This window comes from Pseudopodoces humilis, chromosome 1 (genome assembly GCF_049639895.1).
Source record: "Pseudopodoces humilis isolate 2021_Gansu_Grassland_sample_001 chromosome 1, ASM4963989v1, whole genome shotgun sequence".
NCBI lineage: Eukaryota > Metazoa > Chordata > Aves > Passeriformes > Paridae > Pseudopodoces > Pseudopodoces humilis.
Genome location: NC_142200.1, coordinates 86,660,381 through 86,680,455, shown reverse-complemented (window position 1 = coordinate 86,680,455; position 20,075 = coordinate 86,660,381). Strand labels below are relative to the sequence as shown.

The following is a 20,075-nucleotide window of genomic DNA, read 5'->3' as shown; positions in this document are numbered from 1 at the left end:
AACTCTTAGGAGGCTTTGGCCCACATTCAGGAAAGCACTTAAGTATAAGCCTTAGACTGTCCCTATTCAGGAAAGCGTGTGCTTAAGTGCTTTCCTGAATGCAAATATATTCCCATCCTGGGGCCTTAAAAGTGCACTAAATAATAAAATTTATTGCAATTTGACTTCACTGTTGTCTTGAAATGTTTATTTAGCTGTTTCTTTATTAAGAGTCAAGTCACTTGAATTTCATAACTATTTAACAAGCCTTTCTGCTTGCTGATTGCATTCCAAGAGACAATCTGTTAATGCTGTTCCAGTTAAACTCTAGGGCTTTTTCCCCAACTATCATGAAGCTGTCTTCTTTTCTTGACACACCACTTACTCTCACACAGGGTACCTACTGGCCACACACCACTCAAAGTAATTTTGCATGAGTTGGAGATCTTTGAGTCTGTTCTCCACATAAGAGGAATATAAAGTTAAGCTTTATCTAAACTGATGCTCATGTATGGGGCAGTCACTGAACAGTGTTCAGTCACTGCTTCTACCAATAGTAATGGCTGTATTGTTGTACCAATATAGATGTCACAAGTCAGAACAAAAAGCCAAATTTCAGCTAGCAGATCATTTCCCCCGCAGCCAATACAAAGTACCTGTGTTTCACATCTCTCACAAGCTACCTCCAACACCTTCATGCTGCAATCTTTCGATTTTCCTCACAGAAAGACAATGGTGTTGAGCAGGAAGGGAAGAGCACGTGAGCACAGCATGCACGCATCCGTATCAAAAACTGGGAGAAGAGCTGAGGTGGGCTTTTTCCTTAACCAGTGCTCCTGCAGGTTCTGAAATGGGAACTTGAAACTTGGGAAATGAGGACAGAGATGTCAAATTTGTCAGTACCACTAGAGCACAATGAAGTGGGAGGCAATCATTCTTTTTCCTGAGCTCATTTGGCCCGTAGTTACACTGTATCAATCCCACATTTCATGACTTTCATCAACAATCTGAGCCTTCTCCTGCAGTCCTGTGAAGAAGCATCAGGTATTGACCCAAGCTAGAGAGCCTCAGTGTCTCTTGCGGGGCAAGAGCCTGCTCAGACACCATTACTGACATTACTGACAATCTCTCACATACCAAGGCCAGGACCAGTGATGAAATCTTCCTCAAATCAAAGCAGCAGGAGGAGCTTGCATGTTAGGTATTTTCTCTTCCCTCTGTAACACTGGGAACAGTTCACATCCACCTGGGAGCAGCACCTAACAGCTGCTGCACTGCTGTGAGGACCCAGGACACCAGTGACACTGCTGATCTCACCTGCTCCCAGCACATCTTCCCCAGCAGCTTACAGCTGCACATGCTGGTTTTCACTTCTTCACTCCTACTCTTTCTCCAGAGCAGCTGGCTGGAATCCTGTGACCTGCGAGACGTGGAGGAAAACTGGAACAGATTTCTGTGGAGCTTGCTGGACAAAATGCCTACAAACATCTTTGTTTTCAATAGCTCTGAGGGTTTTTGCTTATCCTAACATGAATTTACCTTTCTAGTTCAGACTTAGGCTTTTTATGTACACCACCACTGCTAATAAAAGTACCAACTGTTGTACTCTAGCTTACTACCTCTGCACCCCAAGCACATAAAGAAATGCCAAAGTGATGGAAAACAGGACATTGAAGTGATTTAACATAACCTGCACAATACACAAAAAATGGTTTTCAAAGGCTGGGGAAAAAACCTGCAGCATTATTTGTCTTCTGGCTACACAAAGAAGCAGATGCAAATATTGGTGTCCCAACTGTGACCAGCAGGTACATAATTAAGGGAATGCTACATGAAGACACATGCTTAATTTGTTCAGGTGGCAAGGTTAACAAAATAAGCTCAGGGAATGAATGCATCACAAGAAGAATGATTTTAAAACTAAGAAAAAGACGGTCAAGATGAATCACACATCTCAGTCAAATAAATGAATAGTCTGCTTGCTTTAAACTCAGTCATAATTGGTTTCCCCTCACCTTCCAAAAATGTATTTATAAAGGAAAATAGTATTTATGGCTCAAGTTAAACCACAACCACTTTATTCATCTGTTGTTTCAATTTTTCCTTAAGGCTTGTGTTTAAAGACAACCCGAAGCACTCCACTCTCAGCAGCCTTTTCACATACACTGCATTTAACGAGAAAGAACAAAAGTCATTATGATGAAGTTTTGTAGGAGAGAACATTGAAAGAAAAGAAAGCAGCATAATTTTCCTCAGACTTCTCTTCTGGGCACCACCAGAGATATCTGACCCCTCACTCGAGCAGCTGCTTGAGGATGCACAGGGGATCTCATGGACAAAAAGGCTTTCAGGACAAATCTCCTGCCCCCATGAGTCTTCTCTCTTTCACACAGTGCTGTTCACACCGCAGTGAGGCACCATTACTAGTGTTTATATAAGTCTGAATCATGCAAACTAGGAAAGATGGAATAAGAGGTAAAATAATCAAAAGCTGCATCAGCAAGAGCTGTGGTTTCAGTCAGTGGAAAGCATTATTTTTAGAAAACCAGAATCTCTTAGTCACCACCACCATCCTTCAAATTCACTTGCCTGCACAGGCAAGAGCTATGACCCTCTCTCTGGTTCAGTTCATTTCTCCTTCTCCAGAGTTTCTCCACTCCTTCATGCCCATGAAATCAGGCACACGTGGCCAGCCCAAGCAATTTGCTGGACATGACCCACGTCTGACCAGCTGCTGCATTTACTACAACTCTGGCGGAGTCCTCCATATTTTGCTTGTGATTGTATCCAACATTCCAAGGGCTGGCTTTTTCCAGGGGTCTTCCCCACTAGTGCTTCACATGTACTTCAGCCTCAGATAAGCAAAGCAGCTTTCACAGCTCAGCTGCCCCAGAAAGCACTTTTTTTCTCCTCAACTACAGCTTGGTTTTTTTCAACAAGAAAGGGCAGAAGTAGCAATGTGAGCCCTTCATGTGGCAGGCAAATACCCTGCAACCCAGCCAGAGATTATTTGAATTTCTGGATAATTGACTTAAAAGCTTGAATTGAAATCTTGGATGGCAAATCACATGCAATTCTGCTGAGGATTCCCCTCTTCTTATCTCTTGCTTCTTTCCATCCCAGTTAGTCTGAACACACCCACATGCTCAGGGAACCCCTGCTGCAGCAGAGGGCAAGGTAAAACCAGTGGAGACCTCCACTACAGCAGCTCTGACACTGAGCATGTGGCAGGGAGCAATAAGACAGCGACAGGGTGGATCCCACCAGGACACTGTGGCAGAGCAGTGGCCAGGTATTTTTCAGCAACAAGCTCTTGTCTGCATGACTTCCTGATGTGACTTTTCCCACCTTATCTTTGGGATCCACAACCAACCTTGAGTAACTTCCCACAGGCAGGAGGGCAGTGAGGAAAGAAAATACGTGACATGGAGACAAACCATGAAACCCACAAAGGACTGCAAGCATCTCCTTCCAGGCCACTATGACCCGGGCTTAGTACATAGTCCCTAACCTCAGATGAGGTTTTGCCTGTACGTGCTGAGGGCAAGTTTTTCTGTCCTTACTCCTCAAACAGCAGTGAAACCTTTTCTCTGGGTAACTGCTGCCTCTGACTCTGGCAACAAGGCTGCACTTCCAGCAGGAGAAACATATTAGAAAACCACTGTTTGTTATCAAAGCCTCCACAGTCCTTCACATTTTTTGTAGCTTCATACAGTTTTAGAAAATTTTGTTCATTTTAAAACAATGAGTTTATTTAACTATGATATTTCTCTTTTCTTGATTGCTGAGAGGATCTGTAGTACAAATCCTGGTTTTTCTTCCATCTCAAATTGGTACAGTGCAAAGCCAAGAATACATATGTTGCTAGCTGGAAAATAAAGTGCCCTTGATTCCTAACTTTATTTTGGACAGTTCACTCCAAGTTATTAAAAGCCAAATTCAGTAGTGAGAAAATATATATAGCTTCAACAGTTTTGTGTGGGTTTAAAGTACTATTTGCTTTATGAGTAAGAGATTCAATAATGCATATATTTACATAAAAATAGTTTTGACATTTAAGTTAACTTTTTGCCAAGCTGGTGCAAAGATGGAAATGTAAAAAGCATAAGCACAGAAATAAGCCCCTATGCTGTAAGTCTGCTATTTACAGGTAATTTTTTTCCTTGGCAATAATACCTGAACGGTATGTTTTATAGCACTAGACCCAGCCACTCTGAGTCAATTTAGTGTTTATGGAACGTGCCAGACTGACAGTGTGAGATTTAAATGCTGCATGCCAGCCTGTATTTGAGCTGGGGAAGGGGCTAGAAGAATTTCCAGAACCCAGGCCACTGATGGACCCCAGTCATGTTCTGCAGACACGACAAAATCCATGATGGCACGAGTCCAGTACCCAGCAATGCAAACACCTCAAACCCCAGGAGGCTTCTGAAGAGGGTGGCACCAACCTGTGCTGTGCAAGAGCATGGAGTGAAGCACAAGTCAAAGCCCCCAGGATGGCTATAAAATGCCTAAAACATTAAAACTGATGCTGTTCAAAAGTGCCTTACTCTGCTAGCTCTGAGGATGACCATGCAGCTGTCCCTAAATAATGGATTTGATGGAGAGAAGACGCTGGAAACAGTATTTTCTACTACAGTAACCAAGATTCTTTTTTTTCCCCAGAGCAATTAGTCAGCTCAGGGATGTCAAAACATATAACTGGGCCATGAGACAAATTACAGTGTAAGTGCTGCTACTTTGCCAATGACCTAGCAGGCTTGGCCCTGAGATTTCTAATGTTTGAAGTTTCATGTTCCTTGTTCAGTATTGCAGCACTTCTAACAACATCTTAATTAAGATAAAGTGACAGGCAAACCTACCTGCATGGATCCTTCATATTTATAAACAAATAACAACAAAGCCCAGATGACCAAATGGGTGATATATTGGTATAAAAGAGAGAAATATAAAATACGTACATATACATTCATCAAGCCTTTAGTTGACAATTCACTCTTCTGCAAAAGTTCATGACAACTGGCTCATCAATACTTAATACTCTGTCGTAGCTGAATGGTCTGACAATCAACAGTAATCTTTACATTCTAAGCATCATAAATAAATGAAAATATATAAACAGAAACAATTATTCAGAGCTGAGGATAGTCTTGATCCTTACTGCAGCCTCATGTGTTCCATTTTTTTTTCTGGTGTGATCTCACTAGCAATGCATCACTGTTTTTAACCACTCTGAGCACTGATTCTACGTTCAGCAGCTGTGTTTGTTTACAGGGCTAGAAATTAGCACAGGACAAATGGACTTCATCCAACTGAAATTTTATTTTGGCATTTTCCACTACACTTCACAATATATTGGTCCTCATAGACCAATTATGTATTTGCCACTGACGCTGGCCAAGGAAAGTGCATAAGCAAAGATGGTGTTCACTAATACTACACAGGGATGCTTTTATTGATCCAAATGCAGGCTCCCTAATTACTAAGCACAGCCCAGTCATTTGTAACCAGGAAAGCCCACTACTGTATTGTCCATACTTTTTTTTCCACTAGGAACATAAAGAATGTCATCATAATCCATCCTGCACTTTGCACTCTGCCAGCTCAGTAAGAGTGATGAAATCCAATGATATTTTATATTTAAAGGGACCTGCCTGTGCCCTTCACACTTATAATTGAGCTCCCAAAGCCAATTCCAAAAGACTGTAAACCAAATTAAAACAAGTCAGCCCTAACATCATTTTCCATTTCAACATTCCTGTGCTTCTTCATGGACGCGTATTTCAAAACAAACAAAAAAGCAGCCCTTTGCCCCTATGCACTTTTCATCTCCTTGACCATTACCTCAGCACAGAGCTGAGGGTGCTTCAATTTTCCCCATCCTGCTCTAGAATAAACTGTTAAAGAGGAGTTACCGAATTCACTGGAACATGGTGGCAAACACTCCCGCCAAGTTCTCAAACATCTGAAGGTAAGTGTAATTTTAAATGCTCACCCTAGTTATTCAGAATACGTTTGTAAGCAACTCCTATTTATGTTAGAACTCACACAAGAGACAAACATAAAGTGCATTAAGTTGTAGTTTAATGACTTTATGCTGCTAAAAATACTCTGGTTCTATCTTAAAAAACGTGTTTTAGAGAAACTACCAAACAGGAAGCGCCAAACAATTTCTTCAGGAAAATATCCACAGCTAATCTATCAATTAAACCAATAAGCCCTGATCAAGCACCTCTCTGGAGAGAATAAAGTTAGAAGTACTATGCAACTTCCTGAAATATGTATTTTTGGGGACTGAAAAAGCCCAGGAACATTTGCAGAGCACTTAAGTTTCTGAGGAACTGCTTCTCACTATTTTTAACTTTCTTTCATGCAACAAACTCTGATAATTTAAAATAATAGCAATGATGATGTTCTGACATAGCAAGATGCATGAAGAGCCCTGTCAAAGTAATATATTGCACTCTGCCATGTAATTATGTTATGTTGGAGCAGAGTGTTGGAAAACTTAGTATAATCATTAGCCGAGCGCTGAATGTTTTGATTGTCAGACAGGTTGTATATGATGCAAATATATGACTCAGAAATGATTTCACATAAACATTTTGGTAACAGTAATCTGACTCATAACCTCCAACATCGAAAATAACAAGCTGCACAAAACATCTGCGTGCTCTGAGCAACCCCGGCTAGCAGCAATCTTCACCAGGCTCCCAGCACAAAGAGACCAGAGGGTCCTATCCCTGAGGACCTGAAGCTGAGAGATGTTGAAACCTACCTTCCCAAAGAGAGTCAAAGAAGGAGCAAAAAGTGCTGTCATTCCCACCAGGGATCCCTGGCAAAGAGCTATGACAGTGGATGCCATCTGATAGCCTGCCCAGTGGGCATTGCTTGGTTTCAGTCCAGAATTAACTGGGCTAAGATGGGAGGAAAGGTTTGTTGTTATTCCACCCCGAAGCTTCACCATGTCAAGTATAACACAATGCACAATTCTTCTGTTCTTTCTTTCATTAGGAGGTGGACAGCTTCTTTCACAGCCCCCTTCTGAAGACAAATGTGCAGTCTTGAGTGACAAGGAGGATTTACCGTCTGTTATTTCAGAGGAGGTTTGCCATGTTTATTCTGGAAAGTGCCATGAATTAATGAACTATCTCTTCAAGCCTCAGTGCATCGGAGCTGCCAGCTCTCTGGCTGCCAGAAGCAACAGACTGTTTTGGGACCCCATAAAACTGTTTTTACTGAGACTAGAGATAGCAAAAGTATCAGGCAGACCCAATCCCAATAGCTTCTGAAACATGAAGGAGTCATTATACCAACTTTAGCTGTTACACTGCATTTTTATGGGGACAGTTCTCAACAGAACTGTCGGTTAACTCGGAAGAACATCTACTAATAGCTTCCCTGCAGCGCAGGCATTACCAAAAGTCAACCATACCTTCATTAGGCTCTCCAATAGTTTCAAGCTAAACATGTGCTAGCCTGTGACCTCTTTCATCTTTCCTATGTTCAGCTATTGGCAAGCACGTCTAAAGAGCCATGTCCCTAGTGAAGCATGGCTGCAGAAGGCACAGACTGTAACACTGATGAGCAAGGTTCACAAGCAGGAAGAACTAAAGCCTAAGCCAAGTGAGAACCTGTAGGCTCCAGCTGATTCATGCTGCCATCTGAAAAAAAAAAAAGAGGTTTCACCAAATAAGACCCTCTTGCTTCACTGGTTCCTTGAGCCACTGGAGGACTGGCCAGGTCAGTAAAACAGCACATAGGCTCATACTGAGACTGCAGGAGCAGAAGCAAGAATTTCAGGGACCTCATCACAGCCACTGGTGGCCCAGTCATAACCTCTGAGCCTCAGCTTAGTTATTTGAAAAATCAGTATAAGAGTGATTGACATTTGTCAGATCACACTGTGAGACTTCAATGCTTATGAAGTGTTTTGAAGTTCTGAATAAGAACAAATACAAAGTAGCATCTTGATGTTGTCTAGCAAGTAACAAGCATTACATATCCTGCAGAATGGAACATTTTTTGGAGACGCAGCTGCTACAGTCGTTAGAGTGTAAAAACCATCACTTGCAAGAGACAAGACACAGACATCTCAAAGAGAAAATCTATTGTAGTACGTTAAACAAATGTATTTTCTCTCCAGCCATCTTCCATAGCATAATAAGTTGGAACTTCCTTAAATATGAGAACTCTTTTTTTAAAGTCTCCCTTCATTTCTCTTCACTCCCTTCCCCCTCTGCCTTTTTTCTTTGTGGGTTTAAAAAAAAAATAAAAATTGAAAGCACAAGCCAAGAGATTCACAATCACCAAAGCCTGCAGAACATACAGTGAATTTTGGCAGGACATGCATGTTTATCCTTTTCATATGCTGTTTAAATTATTTTTATAAACAAGTCATTATCTTGCATAGCCACTGCTTGGTCCCTTTCATGTCAAAGATGTTTGATGTTACAATAATTAAGCAAAAAGGTCTGCATGCTTGAAATGCTGTCTCAGGGTGACGGTTTGTGGGCAAGTGAGGCTGCTGCTTTTTTAAAATGAAAGGTTTCTTTGCCCCCCATCATTTAAGCTGAGCACCTGGATTCTGTACTTGTGGATCAAATATTTGTGTAGGTATTAAAACATGAATTTCAAACCAGGCTTAAATTTTAGAACTATCCTCCTATTATTTTGCATCAAAATTGTGCACACATGTCAAGGCTTGCAGAGAAGCTTCTCCCTGCTTGCACACGGATGTTTTGAAGAACCAGGCTTAGCATCATTATGAAGATTCAGGTACATTAAAAGTGTGTAAGGCCTCTTCCTGCACCACATCACCAGTGTGGCCAAAAGCAGTGAAGAAATGTGTATGGGAAGCCCATGGTAAGTGACATAGGAAATGCCTCCTCCTTTTTCCAAGGAGAAAAGGGTCAGAGGATCTGGTGATTAAAGACTGCTGCTTCTACTTCCATTCATCTCAATTTGGACAGAGGGAGCCTGCACCTCTGTGCCATAAGGAATTAAAGCTCCAAACACTTCTTTAATCCCTCATACAGAACCTTTATCCAGATATCTTAAAGCAGTTTGAAAAATATGGACGTTAGGCTGCAGCAAGTGCTCATATTCAAACAACTTTGTATTATTACAGAGTTTACAAAGGCAGAGGCAGACAAGCCTTTTGCATCTTGTGCGCATTAGTTACAGTTAAACTTATTTTCCAACTTGTTTGGATAATTTTATTCCCCGTAAAAAGACTGGAATTGACTGTTAAGAGCTTTACTCCTATGGATTTCTCTCTCAAGTGGTCTGGAAAGCCCAGGAGAGACAAGGATGCAAGAAGGCACATCTGTTTCACACCGTAGCTGCCGACCCTTTCCTCCCTCCAACACCTCTTGGCTTACGTGTGTGACTATCAGACCCTGCTCATGAGCTCTAATCTGTTCTCATTTTTTAAGTGCTCTTTGTTGCCTGGTGTGGAGCTTAACACTTGTGCTTCATTAGACATTATGTCACCCTTTAGCCCTTGTACAAACAGAGTGTCTAATACCTTAACCATACACGCCACACGAACGCGATGCGGTGTGCAACAAGATAAGAAAGCTGCAGCAGTACACTTCGACATAAACATCCCTGTGCATGTTTTAAACATGGCACATTTTACAGCCTGCACTTCATAAAAGAAACTGTAGATCTCCGTCTGACAAGATTTTGGGTTGAATAAATATATATGAGCTAAAAGAGTGCTTCACATAGCCAATTCATACATTTCTCACACTGCAAACAACCATTAACATACATGGAATAACACATCTTTGGAATACTGTTTGAAAACACTCTCTCATTTACTATCAGGAAATTTGATTCTTCAGAACAAGTGTTAACATTGTCTTGATTAATTTGTAAAGCTATTCAAGCCGTGAAGTACATCTGCACATTCAGTATATTTCCAATACTGTGCTTCTGTTTTCATTTTCAAAATGTTTTTATTTATACACTAATATTTGACCTATGAATGTTCCAAGTTTATATGGAGCCAGCTGTTCTAAATTCTGGTTATACTGAGCATTCGTGCAAAACATCAGGTGATATCATTGGATATTTTTAAGGGGAAAGTTCACAGGAAAGCAGTTATGTATTCTTGTGATTAACACCACATTGGATCAAAACAGTCATGTCTAGCTCTCTGAAAAATACAGCTACTGTTTTAGTTAGCAGAACACTTCGGCTCTGTCTGCATTATCCTTTTTTGCCAAAAGTTCCCACTGTTGCTACCACTGATTCAATTCTGTCATTGTGCTATGATGAACACTGCTACGTAAAATAAAAAGAGCTGAAAGCAGCGCTGTCAAACTCTTTGTGCCCTTAACAACAAAACAAAAAATAATCTCATTACATCACCAAAAAAAACCAACCAACCCAAAACCCAAACAAACAAAAAAAAACTATTCCAAAACTCTACCCAGCACTACAAGACTGTTTCTTAAGTAACTGAAAGTTCAGGAAATGCCAGTCCAAATCCATGGCAGGTTTTAGGAATCAAAGTCCATGACAAGGTATTAAACACCCCTGCAATCCCACAGGGACTCAGCTTCTTTAATTAAGCTTTTTTTCTCCTGCACCAGCCCTGCAGCAGCTGCAGCCCCATGCCCTTCCCAAAGCCACTGTGTGGGGGAGCCTGCTCTGGGTGCAAAGCACTGGGCCACTTAATGTGCTGCTGCCAGCCACCCCTGCTGCAAGTGCTTCAGCTCTGCAGAAGGCACCACTCCTCAGCCTCTGCCAGCCACAGCTGAAAAAGAGGTGGGAAGAAACGACTCACTGAATGTTTTTCAGGCATGTCTCCTCACCCTCAGTTTACCATGCTACAGAATCCCAGTCCCGAGTGCCCTCTTAATTCCTACTTAGAATTCCAGAAGTTAGGGCTGGAATAGATCTTCTAAAGTCATCCAGATCAACTCCTGCCATGGGAAGGAGCATTGTTCAGTAAACCAGATTGCTCAGAGACCCATCCAGCCTGACCTTCTACAGTTCCAAGGATGGAGCATCCACAGCTCCTCCGGGGAACCTGTTTCAGTGTCTCACTACTTGTGTTTGAAAAAATTCTGCCTTATATCCAATCTAAACCTACCCTCTTTCAGTTTAAAACTGTTGCCCCATCAAACAGGGAATCTAGGTGTGACTCAACACCAGGCTCCAAGAAACAAGAGGGCAGAAGACAGCTTTCCATTCCTTAATCTCCATCTCCCAGGCTCTGATACTTGCTGTAACAAATGGGAGTCTCTCACTCATGAGCCGTTTTTCCATTTGGCCAGTAGTGCTTGCTCTTTGCTTCACACTGCTATATAAATGGTCAAATGGAAATGTTAAATGATTAGTAGGTGGGCTATACTTTACAGCATAGCTGTGCATCTGCTGGGATACAGCAGAAACACACAATGGGGCTGTTTACGTCCCAAGTAAATCATACCTTCCTCTAACCCCCTACAAGTTAGCAATGAGGCAAGATGACCTAAAAAGAAACGTGACTCCACGGCATGGAAAGTCTAAACACCACTTCCTTCCTCCTAAATCACAAACACCGCTTAGAAGTTTATATTTAAAAGTACAAGAGAGAGTGTAACCACTGCAATGCACCGGGCTAAACCCAGCAAGGATCCACTGCTCCTTGGCAGAGGTACAAGCCTGCAGCAAGCAATCCCAGCAGGAGTTCAGCACAAGACATCCATGACAGCTGCCCAAGTGATTTTCAACTAAAGCCATGTTGAGCTGGATGAAAATTGGCAAAAGAAAACCTTTTTATAAGAAGTGGTTTAGCTTCAAATTTTTCTGAGGTAAAGAACTAGGAAGTTCTGCTTTTGTTTTTTTTAAAAAAAATAAAAAATAGTAATAATAAAAAAACCCAAACACCAACTCATCCCCACACCTGGGTTTCTAATTCAAAATGCAACTTTTAATTTTTTACAGATTAAAAATTTGGCTTGAAGTAATCAAGACTGGTTTAGTAATACTAGCTTTTTACAATTACAATAAATTGCTGTTGTTATTGTTGTTGCTGGAAGAAAAATTTGTGAGAAATGTTGAAGCCTAAGACTGTAAATTTTCAAGCTCTGAAAAGCTTTCACAAGACAGAGAATAATCCTACTAATGTCACACTGTCTGGTTCCAGTAGCTTAGTCCAGATGACAGTCAGACTTGAATAAATTGCTTACATGAACATGACCCTCCACTCATTTCAACAGAACAGGTTTTGAAGAGCAGCATTTCCAGGAGCTACATATCTTCCAGGGCTCCGAGTCAAAGGCAGAAGGATGACTACAGCCCCTCAAACTCCAAGTCCAGAGGAACTGAAGACTTCTAAAAGACCATTTTCCCTTTCTTTAATCATCTTGTCAGGGAGCTTCACACTAGCAGGCAGCTTGCAAGCAGCAGCTACTTCAAGGAGATGACATAAATGAGGATCTTGAGCTGCATCAGTTGAACAGCAAATATAAGGCTGCTCTTTGGCACTTGGAAATCTGTCTTGGCATCAAAGCCCACTATACAAGGCTTGGCAGAAGTCAGTAAACTCATTCCCATCACCAGCTTCACGATTTCTAATATCGGCCTGCTCTGAACACACGTGGAGGACACTGCTCACATGCCGAGCAAGTGAGGCTGCACACAGCCAGCTGGCAGCACAGCCAGATCTGCAGCATCTCACACTCCAGTTATTCCCTCTGAGTAGATGTCTTGACCTTTACAACACGTGGCCAAGAGCATAAACAGATGGGATGACAGTATGAAAGGTATGGTCCCTTCAATACAATCATGCAACATCGCTGATACATCTTGGTTGCATAATTTCGTACCTCCCAACAGCAAGCATGGTACTGGGAAAAAGGCAGGTGGGCTGACCAAATCCTTCAGATGAAAAAATTCACCTGCTTTAGAAACACATGTAAGGATGTTGGAGCACTGCTTCCCTCCTGTGAAAAGCTGTGCAGAACAAAGGCATATTGCTTGCACCTAAGGCACTATGGATTTGAGCAAGATCATTCCTAGAAGGAAATCTGGTAGGTGACCGCTGCCAAGAGGATGAAAACCTGTTTGTAAGACATCACACCCATAAGGTGCTGCCTTATAGGCAAGGAGAGAGAGAGAGATAGAGATAGAGAGAGAGAGAGAGAGAGAGAGAAAGTATTTGTACAAGTCTTATATTTATCTCCAAGCAAATTCCTTGAACTACAAGACAGCACCCTTGCCCCAGCAGACACATGAAGTCTTGCAGGAAAGATGAGGGTTGCCTGGAATTTGGAGATTCAAATATAGAAGAGGCTTTTCACCACAACCTCAATTCAAACAGTGTTGAAGCTTCAGGGATGACTGCAGGACTGCCTGGCAAAAGTGGAGCTTCCCCTCAACCTTTTGCATGAAGTCCTCCCAAGGGACCTGTGCGCCTTATAATAAAAGGGAAAACTGATCTCGCCAAAAGCAGAGATACAGTGAATCAGTGCTGTTAGATACTAACATTTGTATCAACTAATATTTTCATTGACACAAAAAGGCACAATGCTGAATAACCAGGCAAACAAAACACCCCAAAACACACTTTTTATGATCCTTATCTCTGGAGGGTTTGACGGGTTCAGACTTTCCCTGGACAGCTATCAACAGCCCCAGATTTGGGTCATGGCAGAAACTCAGGCTGCCACTGAATTCCTAGGGTTTGATTGTAGGAGGTACATGGCTGTTTTTCCTTTCAATGTGAATGCCAGGACAGGAAGGCATGGGTGAAGACCATGTTCTGACACAGGATTGCCTCACAGCATCTTTCATGATACACAAATAATTCTGGATGTAGTTTAAGTAGCAAAGTCTTTGAGAGTCTTGTTTTCTGCTGCTTAGCACTGCATGCACTACTCTGAAGACACCAGCTGGTGAAACAGAGGGCAGAGTGCAGATCCTCTTCACATCAGCACTGATGTGCCTGAGAACACTGGGGTCAAGCTGTCAATCCATCATCACTGCCTCAAGAGGGATCTTGCCCAGAGATGCCCAGAGGACATAATCTTATCTCCTGCCATGAGGAAGGTACATTTTCCAGATGAGAAACATTGCTAGGCATTATTCTCCCAACAGTACTGGACACACCACACATTTATATCAAGGTTGTTCCTACAAGGAGAGCTGAACAGTATCACAAAGATGCCTGCTGGCCCACAAAGCACTCCCCCACCCCAGCCCCACAACCCTGTTGTACAGCCACTTCCACAGCACAGAAGTTTGGTACCCTGCTTCGTCGGTGAATCAATGCAGAAGTTTCCATCTGTGTTAGCTATCCAGACTTCCTATGTGGGAAATGAAAAGAAACAGGCACTTGTCAGATGCCTCATCCTAATGAAAACATCCAAAATAGACACTTCTAGGATCATCTTCCCAAGAAAGAGACCAGATTTACCAAGGATAGGTTATGTTTTCCATCAAATTATTTTTTGGTATTTAACCTGATAGATTAAATTTATTATCTAAATTATCTCAACTGGTTTATGTCTCATGTGATTCTGCTTGTAATGGGAACAAAAAATTACTTCTCTTCCCTGATACTGCTTCCCAGGTGCTTTATAAAACGAAGTGCTAAGCATCTCCTGGAAACCCTGGACACACCAAGCTCCCCTATAATCAGCCCCTCTGGGAATCATTGCCCACACCTTACAAGCCCATACTATGATACAGACATCACCAGACAGGCAAGATAAATCCCAGACTCCCCATTTCAAAGACTGGCATTTCTTGTCCTCCCTGTAAGACAGCACCTCTCTGTGTCTGAAGAACTTCCACACCTCTGTGACCTTCCTTTTTCACTTTAATAAAAACCCCAAAACAAAATAGAAAACACCTCCAAGAACACCATCACCTTTGAGACAAGCCTGCACTGCCTGAATAATCCGACACCTCACCCAAGTCCCTTAGCTTTTCAAGACCTTTGCAAAGAGGACTCGTACCCTGAACACGTATGGAAACATAGCCTTCCCCAGACAGAAAACACATCTGCCATGTCCCCAGACTGAAGGATATAGGTTGGTCAGGAAGAGTTGGAGCCCTGCATGTTTAAAATCAGCAGTGACTACAAGCTAGTGATTCTTTCTGGGCTACAGGGCTGGAAAAATTAAATGCGCTTTTATAAGAACATCAACACCTGCAAAGTTCCATGACAAAGTAGGACTCCTCTGCACAGCTGACCTAGATGACAGCTTTCCAGCACAACGAGATGCATCAACTTTTGTCTGGTTCTGAGCTGCAGCAGAGACAGCATCAGCACCTGAAGGCAAGTCACCCACATTGACTTGACACCCACACAGCCACGTGCACCTGCATCCCCAGGTGATACCATACACTCCTCACCCTGAGGAAACAGAAAGGGCCCCTCACATCTCTTTGGTAGTTGCCCCTTCAATAATGCAAAGGGAAGTCTTTAAGGTTGAACACAAAGTTCTTCAGAAGTCAGTTTTAACTGAACAGAAGTAACTGTATGTATGGTCACTTGCACAAAGCCCCAACTAAAATAATTCCGTCAGTGTCCCCTTATAAGCAGACTCCAGCTGTGAGTTTTCAGGGTTGTTTGACATGTACCTCATAGGAATAGTCAGTGTGCTTGAAATCAAGAATTCTTCCCAGTCTACTGTGATCCAAACATCTTTGGCTGCATTTCTGACAGCATCTAATATGTTACTTTGACAGATCACAAGCTGGCTTTCTCCCATCAAATTTTGGTTTCTACGTTGGAATATAACCTTACGCTTCCTCTAGTTTTCTGACCTGAATTACTGTTAAATGGAAAAGTAAATGTCAATACACAGGTGAAAGACACCAAAAAATCCCTGATATGTCAGAGAAGCCACAGAAAACAGACAAACAGCTGTTCAGTCCCAGCCCATCGATTTGTCAACACTCTGGTAACAAACAATCGTATTAAATGGCGTTATGGTTTATGACTCGGGATTTGGAAGTTGATGAGAAATTTCTGCAGTTGATTCATGCTTCCTGAGATGCGTAACTAGCATTTCAATTGCACTATTTTACTACATTACAGGAATAATTTTCCTCATTGTTACATAAGTGTCTAGATCCAAATTATCAGAACTGATTTGAATCATGAGTGGAAGGGGTTATTTTCAAACGAAACGCATACTTTCAGGTCTACCATCTAATAATAATCTAATAATGGTGCTTTATAAACAGCTAATTATCTTCTAAAACACCACATGTTCACACTTATCCCTGGAATCAGCTCTTTTGGGAGCTGCCTAGCCTCTTGCATGCACCTTGTTTCACATCCCTCAAGTAAAATGTGCCATCGGGGTTGCTTACAGACAGCTACAGCCAGCACCACACTTCTTAAATTCACAGCCCCAAGTATAAGTCCTGAAAGTCCCCATGGCAAAGAACAGAGACAGCAGCAGTAGCTCTGTGTATTCAAAGAACAGAGAGGTTTGGGGAGGCTGGGAGGGAAGAAAAAGAGAGGCAGGTGCCCTTTGGACTTAAAACCTGTACAGTATTTCCCAGATCTCAGCTTCTGAGATGAGATCACAGACTGCACGGGTTTCATTGATGGACAGTTTCAGGATGTCTCACATCAAATGCATCCGAGCTCTGAGATGGCAGCACCACCTAAACATCCCCGAGTTGTCTTTAAGAAAGGCAGCTGAGACCCCAACAGGTACACACCTGCAGTACAAAGAGGCAACAAGGGCTCCACGCTCCTGGAAGGTTTGAGCACCTAAGGCAGCTCAGCTGTACCCACACAAGTTGTGGTCACCTCGCTTTTAACGTAGACAAATCCTTCAACAACTATTTATAACTCTTCTAACCTACTACGTGATTTTCATCAGGTACAGAAATTAATCAGGTCTTGTTCTAGATGAACACAGCATGGTACAAAGCTACTGAACACCTGTACCAGCACCGGGAGTTCTGAGATATTTCCTGCTGCAGTGACATATCCCTGCTCCAAATGAGTAAACACACAACAAATTGGGTTTGTGGTTTTTTTTTTTTTTGGTTGGGTTTCTTTTGTTGTTGTTTTTGTTTTTGTTTTTTAAACAAGACAAGCTGTTGTCTTTCTGGCACACAGCTCTGGCAGCACAAGTAAAAAGGCAAAGTTTTCAGCTGACCGGCTAAGACTCTTGAGCTTCACAGGAATTCCCTTAAAAAAGGAACTGTAATTTGCCAACTGAAATATTTTCATTCTCCACATTAGGCTGAATCTAATTACACTGTTTCCTTACAATTGCATAGTACTAAGAGGTCTTTTAAGTAAAAAAAGCTTAATGAATTTCCCACTGCAATGCCCCCTTCAGAGCCCATCACATCGCTGACAGGATGATTTGTTCGAAGAGCAGGTTGACATCTAACAGAACTTAATTCAAGATTTCCACATGATAACAGATTTTTATCATGTCCCCGTGCTCAATCACCAGAATAACCTACACAGAGTCACATATTCACCGCCACACTAGCTCTGATCCCTTAAAACAAAAACAAACACAAAGAATATTTAAAAAGGAGAAGACGAGGACACTGTGAAGTAGCGTGGCTGTACTTTGTTCGAGCTCGAAAGGCATCACGGCACTGCTGGACCTTGCATAGAGTGAGTGCAACCTGTACTCCGGCATGACCCCAGCTCTGCTGCCCAAGAAGCAGACTAGGGTGTGTTTAATTCTGAAGTACATCATTAAATTCTGACCGCCACCATCAGAACAAGGACTACTAAAAAAAAAATAATTATTTTTTTTCTTCCTTCCTCTCATTCTCCCCCCACCGTTTTGTATGCTGGGTTATATTACTTTTTTACTGTTTGCGAGAGTTTCGCCCTTCCCCTCCTGGGAAGTGAGCTGCCCTCCTGGCCGAAAGCCGCTCGCAGACCAAGGTGGGTCCGGCCGCAAAGCCCCGACCCCGTCGCGTCCCCACTGCCCGGGCCAGGGCTGTCCGCGCACGGATGAGCGGCCGGGTGGGCTCCGCGCAGCCCCAGACTCGCTCCACTCGCTCCTTCCCTCACTCACCCAGGTTGACGAAGCTCATGACCATGTCGGCGTCGTTGAGGAAGGCGCTGTCCTGCGGGCTGGGCAGCGGCGGGGCAGGGGTGGGCGGGCGGCCCCCGCGCTCCGCGCCCGCGCTGCCCTCCGCGCCCTCGGCCAGGGAGTGGTAGAGGTCCAGCATGGAGCGCGGTGCCGCCGTCAGCCGTCCCGGCGGCGGGGCCGCCGCCTCCCGCGGCAGCGGCCGGGGGCGGTGGGGCAGCCCCAGCACCGAGAGGATCTCCCGCTGCATCTCCCGCTTCTCGTGCGACTTCAGCCGCCGGTAGAGGAAGCCCGAGGGGGCGGCGGGCGGCGGCGGCTCCCCGCCCTCGGCGGGCAGCGCGGGCTCGGCGGGGCGGCAGGCGCCGCTCAGCAGCGCCCAGCAGCAGCACAGCCAGGCCAGCCGGCGCGGCATGGCGCTCGGCCGGGCGCGGGCGGACGACGTCCCCGCTCCCCGCTGTCCCCGGGGGCTGCCCGCCGCCCTCCAGCCCTGCCCCCCCGCGGCGGGCTCGGCCCGGGCCGGCGGGGGGCGGCCAGGCCGGGGGGGCTCAGCGCTCGCCCCCGCCTCGCATGGCCGCCCGCGGGGCACCGCGCTGCGGAGCCCCCAGCGCCCGCCGCCGCTCAGGTGCGGCGGGCCCGCCCCCGGCCCGCTCCGGCCGCTCACTTCGCCATGCGCCTGCCCGGGGGATCCGCGCCGGGCCGCGGGGGCTGCGTACGGGGGGAGAAGGAGCAGGGTGAAGAGCAGCAAACTTTTCTCGCTGCCAGGGAGCGAGCGAGCGAGCGGCTCCTGCGGCTGCAGCCCCGGTCCCCGCGGGCTGGCCGGAGCGCGGCTGCTGACAGCGAAGGCAAATCAGCAGCGCGCCCGCCTCTCGGCGGGGCGGGCGGCCGCTCCTCCGGGGCGGGGAGCGGGCGCAGGTAGCGCGGCCCCGCGGGGGCGGCGGAGCAGGTTGAGACGCGCCGGCCCCGTCGGATGTCACGGGCTCGCTGCGCTGGAGCGGCGCTCCGCCAAACCGCGGCTCCGGCCGCCTCTGCCGCCGGACTCTGCCGGCTTGTTTCTTGTTAAAGGAAGGGTTTCGGCCACCCCTCCTGCCCCCAGTGGGTGTTGGCTATTTGTCCTGAAAATAGGTGGAGTTTTCTAAATCTGAATAAGCGTTGCGGCTCATTCTAGCGGGTTACGGCATAACATTTGGGTTACACAGCTTTTTTTGCTTTTTTTCTTTGCTTTTTTTTTTTTGTTTTCTGGAGCATCTTGCAGAATTGAGCAGGGAGCTGTGGTACATGGCCGGGTGTACTCAGGTACCCCTTGCCAGCCCTGATCGATGGAGTACCGGTCTGCATCCTGTGGAGCAGGCTATACTGCCAGAAAAGAACATGACCCTTCCTACAGTAGTGCTGCAGCTCTGATTTCATCACTTTCATCAAAAAGTGAAAAAAAAAAACCGAAAGACCCAGACACCATCCAACACTCCAATAACAGCAGTTTGGTTGAGCGAGAAGCAGCCCTTCCATACCCTGATCTCTGACTTCATGGATCTTCCTCGGATTGCATGAATAAAGCCAGTCTTCTCTCACTGAAAACAGTGCAATTGCTCTAGGTCTGAACTGGGATAATTTCATAGGAGCTGGCCCGAGAATAATATCTGGACCACTTGAAGTCACTGGCAAAATTTCCATTAACTTTATTAGAATCAGAATCTGGCAATAAGCTCATATTCTGCTTCCCAGAGACACAGCTGAGAATATTCAGGACAGAATACGGTATTTTCAGAAGTGGAGATTACTCTGAGCCTTCGCATCTATGAAAGCGAGGCTGCAGATGCGTGTTTGATCCACACCAGTCAAGGAACACTATAATGCTGGATAGTTTAAAACCTCTTTTGATAGGAAAGAGTGTCTATAAGGAGATTTCAGCACTGCAGAAAGGGGGTGGCAGGGAAGTTGCAAGTTGCTTTTGTGCTCTTTTTTTTTTTTTCCCCCCCAGATTGTGACGACACTCGAAATTTGAAAATGAGGGTGCATGTGACAGCACGGACCAACATGCTCCTTTTGCTGTAGTGGATCCCACTG

The 20,075-nt window shown here is 44.5% G+C and overlaps 1 protein-coding gene across 1 annotated transcript in view; it reads right to left on the bottom strand.

Moving 5' to 3' along the window:
- Positions 1–18,432, bottom strand: part of BMP6 (bone morphogenetic protein 6) — an 89,184-nt gene extending 70,752 nt beyond the window's left edge. The window contains exon 1 of the mRNA XM_014254494.2: positions 17,997–18,432. Coding sequence (XP_014109969.2) covers positions 17,997–18,423 — 427 coding nt within the window. The 5' untranslated portion in view covers positions 18,424–18,432. The remainder of the gene's footprint in view (positions 1–17,996) is intronic.
- Positions 18,433–20,075: the final 1,643 nt, after the last annotated feature.